At 45.4% G+C, this 6,613-nt stretch overlaps 1 protein-coding gene across 1 annotated transcript; it reads right to left on the bottom strand.

Annotated features, from left to right (window-relative positions):
* Window positions 1-4,978: 4,978 nt before the first annotated feature.
* Window positions 4,979-5,491, bottom strand: LOC119375502 (G-protein coupled receptor 83). The gene has a single exon (XM_037645724.1). The coding sequence runs from the start codon at window positions 5,489-5,491 to the stop codon at window positions 4,979-4,981; it is 513 nt and encodes a 170-aa protein (XP_037501652.1).
* Between the last annotated feature and the right edge of the window lie 1,122 nt (window positions 5,492-6,613).

Below are 6,613 nucleotides of genomic sequence, written 5' to 3'. Positions count from 1 at the left end.
GAACTGTGTAAAGTCAAAAACAGCGTGTTACAGAGTCACACGATCTCAGAGCAAAGCAGCTACCCAGAAATGAGAACACGCATGCAATAGAGGGCAAGAGAGACTGAGCGAGTAAAGAAATGTAAGCAGGTCTACCCACGAAACAATGTAAACGAAGCTAAGAAACAAAGTTTGTGTTTATGCGCTTCTGCCGTCCCGAAAATCGCTTCCTGCTTATTTGCGCGGTTTTGTCTGCGTCAAAGTACTCTCACCCAAACATGTCGAGGGGACACATCGCAAGGACGCGCAAAGCTCCGGGCTTTCCTCTAAGCTCGTACCTTATGTGCTCGTGCACGGGGCGTCTACCGAAGATGTTGTCTCCACTTATCTCCTGCGAAGCGAACAGCTCTGGGAGCCGTGCACTGGCATTCCGACCAAGTGGTGTTCGCGCAACACACTTAGTCCGCTGTATTCCTACGGTGTAGAGCGTGGTGCAATTGACAGGCGAAGCCGAGGGACAATCAGACATGGGAGACACGTTGGCAGAAATTTGTTTTGTGCTCGCACTTGGGAATAGATGGCAATCGTTTCTGGATACGGCACCTAATACAGCTGGATGCCACTGACTAACCTATACAAAAGCCAAGAATGACCGACCTAGCATAGTGGAAGGCTCGTCAGAAGACTACGATGCACTGGGAAACAATAATATACGCATGTCTCGGAAGAAGGGAACTGCTTGGGCGTCGATTGAGCAACGATGTATTTCTAATAGCACGCGTTTTCACGTTCCAAACCACAATATGGATATGAGGCATGCCGTCGTGGGGTGCTCCGGATTAATTTCGACCACCTGGGGTTCTTTAACGTGCGCTTAAATCTGGCCACACATGTGTTCTTTGCATTTCGCCACCATCCAAATGCGGCCACCGTGACAGGGAATCGAACCTGCGCCCTTGAGCTCATCAACGCGATACCTTACGGGCTAAGCTACCAAGGCGGGTAACAGTGTAGTTCTAAAGTCGAATTTCGTTTCAGGGGCGATGTAATAACGTCTTTTCGAAACCAACTCCTACGTAAGAAAGAACTGCCGGTGTTTTTTGCGAGATAGAAAAACCTTTTTTTGTCATGTAACCGTGTGCCGACGTCATTTCCGTGGCGTTATTTCAGAGACGAAACGACGTCAGTGAAGTCTTGGAAATTCTACACTTCCGTACGTGTTAAAAGAATTAATAAACATCGGTCATAAGTGATGTGATACACAAGTGAATGTGTGTGTGCAGTCGGCGTACTAAAAGTCACATGACACAATTTAACATATCGCCATCATGTGGTGATGTCACAGCAACAGAGTTTGGGACGTCATGATCACGTCCCAACATGAACTCACATGATGACGAGATCGCATGAAATCATCACTTGATCAAAGGTGGGCCAATCACGGAGACTGTGCAAAATCATGTGAGTTGTAGAAAGCTTGTAGTGCCTCAGATCCCGGAGGCAGTGCCAAATTACGTTAGGTGCAGCAAGATTCGGGGGGGGGGGGGGGAAGGGGAGTCAATACAATTGACTCACATTTAAAAATATAGAAAAAGAAGGTGCCTTTCGCGTTCCAGTCGTCTTAGGCAAAAGCATAAACGACGGTGTGGCTTTTTGGGAAGCACCGCTCTCTCCTTAAACTAAGTGTTCACTCAAGGAAAAAAAAAATTGAGGCGGCTTCACATTAATGGTGCCAAGCCTGAATGAACAGCGTAGCAGAATAACTTTCCTTGATTTTTATTTTTGTCTTTCTTTCTTCCTCACTTTCGTTGTGTTTCTCTCAGTTCTTTTTTTCTATTCCTTTTTTGTCTCTGTTTCTTTCTCTTCTTTCTTCCTTTCTTTATCTCTCTCTATTTCTCTCCTCCTCTTTCTTTCTATCTTTTCCCTCTCTCTGTTCCTGTCTATTTCTTTCTCTCTATCTCTCTCTCTCTATTTTATCTTCTCTCCTTTTGTTTCCGTTTATCAGTTCTGTGATTCTTTTTTTGTTTTCTTCAGAAGGCCCACGCTTTGAAGAAACGCCTGCATTGCACACCCATCGTGTCAACCTCAATTTGTGTGGGCGTGCTGGCCAGAGGCCTTATTATCCGCCGCTACACGATACAGAAATATGTACTATAACTATCCCATTTCTCGAATCTACGTCGCCAATAGCAAACTGTCTTTATTATAGTTTAATATATTTATGGGTTATTTAGGGGAGCGAAGCACTAGATGAAGAAGAAGACGAAGAGAGCGTGCAGCGGCCGAGTTTCTTGTCTACGCTCCTCGCACTTACCTACGCCGTAAGCAGCTTCGCTATTTAAAAAAATGCGGGCGGGGGGTACGTGTATTAGGGGCGTGTTTCTTACTCAGAACAACAATGTTCTTCTAACTCGCATGTCTTTAATTGCGCTATCACCACGCGCCCGGTACTTCCAGGACACGGACGGCATGCGCGCTATGAGCTTCACATATAGCATTCATAATAGCAAGGTAACGAGAAGACATTTTGCGAGAAAAGGAAACACAAACAAGCAAACTGACGCTTTCCTTTCATTTAGCGTGTTTAAAGAGTAACTCAGCGTGAAGAAAGTGGCTTCTGTTGGCACGAACATCACGAACAAGACATTTGTTACCATAGTTCGCAACAATAAAGCAGAATCGAAGTAGTCAACAACCGAATGACTCGTTCGTAATCTTAAAATTTTGGGGGGTAAGCAACTGTTTCTTGACCTCCATCGTTTATGGCCGGCTCGAATAGCTGAATTTCACTGTGACCCTCAAAAGTGAACCTGCGCGCATGCTTTTTCGCGAAAGCATTTCCCATTGTATTGAGGTACTCAAAACGCAAGGCTGTGTCCCCGACTGGCTACCCAGGGTTGAGCCCCAGCGTTACGCCGTGAACGAAGGCGGCAATGGGATTGACAAAATTTTCGTGATTGCTCGCATGCAAGCCGGCATGTTGAAACGCTTGACCAATTTTCGTTGCGTTACAGACGTATTAAGCCCCAGGAGATCGACGCCGCCCTATCAGAATTCCGTACTATGACAGGCTAACGAAAAACAGCGTTCTTTCACTATTCTATCTCTTGATATATATATATATATATATATATAATATATATATATTATATATATATTATATATATATATATATATAGATATATATATATATATATATATATATATATATATATATATATATATATATATATATATATATATATATATATATATATATATATGTCCGTTGTAGAGCAGCCCACGTATGAGTAACGTTTGCCTACAAATTTGAAGTGAACGCTGCACGTCTAGAGTCGATGCAAATTATTTATTTTTAAACAGCTCTATATTGGAGCGAAGAGGAGAAAGCAAGCTCCCGCAAGAAAGCAAATTGAACTTTGAACTAATATGTCCACATCACGCTATATATTTCGCATCCCACGAAAGAGTCATAAATGCTAGTGGTGTTAGGCAACGCGGTATTGATTTATCTTAAATGAGTTATTACTACTACATACACAAGTATCATCATGTGCCATCTCACTGTACAAGCTTGCTGGCGCAACATATACAGTAGTGAAATCAGCAAACACATGCTGAGTATTATCATATCCATGTACTGCGCTACTACTTGACGCCTACAGCAATAACCGATGAACGTATTACAACGACTTAAGCTGTCCAAACATTTTTGCCTCATACCTAAAGTTATTGCAGGAGTCTATGAAGACGAGTGAATAACCTAATGAATTGCCTGGCGTTTCCATAACAAGGTTACAAGAGTAGCAAAAATCCAGTAAGAACCTTCCTTACTGCACTTTTACTACCTTTCAGAAGATACGTACAAATGGAGGTTTAAGAAAGAAACAGGAAAAAAAAGGATCATTCAAAATCCTATGCAGCAAGTAATTCTCACGTGTTCTAGAAAACACTACAGGCTGAGCTCTCGCAACGACTGATAATTAACTTATTGAATATCGGCGTTAATATTTCTGTCATAAGCGGAATTTTTGGCATGTTGAAGCCTCGAAGCAAACTTGCATGAACTACTACTAAATCGGGCGTGACGAGCACTCGCCCACGGGCACTGCCGTATATCAGTGTATATAGCAGCGTATAGTCTTAAGCAACAAAAGTCTGTCTTCCTATACTAAGCAGCTACCTGCGAACAATACCAAGCGTTACATCCGTCGATTCTGCCGTAAATTCAACATGAACTTACCTTTGGTATTTTTACTAAAATGGAGCGTGCGAAATTTGCGAGTCATACAGCGCAAAAGATCAAGCGTGCCTGTGAGAAGAAACATATATCACAACAAGGCAGGCGAACGGCAGCATTATATTTGCTACATAAAACGCCGAGCGACCAGCTTTTGTGTATTATAAGGAAGCCCCATGGAAAGAATATTTCTATCAGTCTAAACCAACAGAGTCTTGTCGTTATAGTCAGCGTTAAGAAATGCTGCGCAGTGCTTTCTGCCAGACGTGAAACATCGACACCTGCAGTAATTAGGCAAGCGCCTTTCTTTATAAACTTTACTTCCCGTTTCACCTACACGCCAGGAGTATGTGCTTGTTTACTGTTGTCAGGTGATTTTTTTTAACTTGTTCGACCGTGCGTTCACGAAAAAAAGAAAATGTTTACTACCTTATATAAGTGATTATATCGCATACATGTTACGATCTCGCTGAGAGGAGGCTAGAAGTGTTTGAGTCAGAAAGCTAATTCCGCCGGCAAAGGTAACGTTTGGGTTTGGGGACGATAACGAAAAACACAAATTTCACAACGAATGGTGCACGAAGTGCGAACAGCGATGGTTCGGATCGACGGTACAATCTACACGAAGTAACGCACTGGCGTGTACGTTCAGCTGTAATGGAGCTTGAGGCATGTCCGAAGTTCATCGACGGAACATGGCTCACTTCGGCGAAATCGGCCGTACGCACAACTCGCGCGTGTTAATTACTTGAACGTTACTCACCTGTCGACTCCGATGGCGGTGAGCGTGTAGACGGACACGATGACCGAAACGTGCTGCATGAAGAGCACGACGGGGCAGAAGAGAGGCTCGAAGATCCAGCGGCCCAGCATGAAGTCGGTGTAGGTGAACGGGATGGAGAACACGGCCATGGCAATGTCCGACAGCGCCAGGTTCACCAGGAACAGTCTGAGTTCGCGCGACGACCGACGGCCCAGGAGGAGCACCACGATGACCATCACGTTGCCGCCCAGCGCCAGCAGCGCGGTCAAGCTGTACAGCGCGATGAGGAACGCCTGAAGCTCGAAGCCCAAAGCGTTCATTGGGGGATAATCGTCGGCCGTTAGGTTGGCCCGGAACGCCGCCAATGTCGAATTCTCTTGGGACGGCGCCCAGGACCCCGAGGCAAGCGTGGGCTCGGTTGCTACGTGACCCATAGCCACCGAAACTTTGGCGCTCGTGGTCGGAGCTTCCGACACCGGGGGCAGCGGCATCATTGGAAAGTCCATCATCGGGGCCCCTCGTAAGTTCGAATCAGAAATAACTTTTTCTTCGTTGGGAATTCAAACAGACTTTCCTGGATAAACAGTGCTTCAACGAGCGTCTTTCCTCAAGTGCTTCAAATGCGAGCCTGCTGCCCGCAGCTGTACTTTAACAAATTGATTTGGTCACCGCCACGGGATAAATGATGCAGTTTGCAACCCAAACCCTATCGAGAGAGCTTCGCGTTTCCGAGCAAAATGCCGCCGGCCACTTTTCAGAATTCTATTGCATTTGGTGGTTCGACGAAGTGCCAGTCGTCGGTAACCAGTGTTCGGATGCCGCTGAAGAAAAATGTTAGGGAAGTTAGATTAATTGTTTGCGAAAAGATGCGAGGCTACCGCGTTGAACTAGAAAGGCGGTACTTACTGGCTATATGATGGAAAAGTCCCGTTTGCGCTCGGTCACACTTCGGCGCACAACTGACGGCAAGTGTATGTTCGACGAGCAGACGCATACACAGAAAAAAAAAAACGCACTTCTGTACTAAAATAAAAAAAAATGGGCCAGAGAAAAAAATGCTTCGAAAAATTGCAGTCTTCTGCTTTTGCTGACTCCCGGAGGCAATAAAAAAAAAAGAGAGAGACAGAGGTACACAGTTAAACTACACTTGTCTCGTACCACCAGTAAGTATAGTAAAGAGTCGCGATGAATGGTTAATGTTCGTAATATGTCTGTGAGCTATTTAACACGGAGTAACGATAAAAAAAAAAAGCACTGGGAATATGTACCCGAACTTTGACGGAACTGTCTTTAAAATCCGAAGCAACAGGTATCACGAGTCCAGAGTTCAGCAAAAGAAATCAGTGCGAAAAAAAAAAAGGTTGCTTGACGAAGTCCGTGCACTTGGTGGGACGCTGGAGGCGCCGACGGAAAACAAGCCGAATTCTTGAAGAACAGTACAGAGTCGAACACCGCACAGACGATGCGAGACTGTGAGCTCTCCTCTCGCAGACGGACCAGGCCGACGGGAACGGACCGCGCCTTTGGCGGGACGCACAGCGGGCTGCAACCGCGCGCTAGAGACCGCGTTTCGCTACGAGTCCGGGGGATGCCTTTCCCTGCTGTTTTGTTCGCTCCTGCCCTTCCCTCCC

The sequence above is a fragment of the Rhipicephalus sanguineus genome, chromosome 1 (genome assembly GCF_013339695.2).
Source record: "Rhipicephalus sanguineus isolate Rsan-2018 chromosome 1, BIME_Rsan_1.4, whole genome shotgun sequence".
Taxonomy (NCBI): domain Eukaryota; kingdom Metazoa; phylum Arthropoda; class Arachnida; order Ixodida; family Ixodidae; genus Rhipicephalus; species Rhipicephalus sanguineus.
Note: the sequence above shows the minus strand (reverse complement) of the source record. Positions and strands in the feature narration are given on the sequence as shown.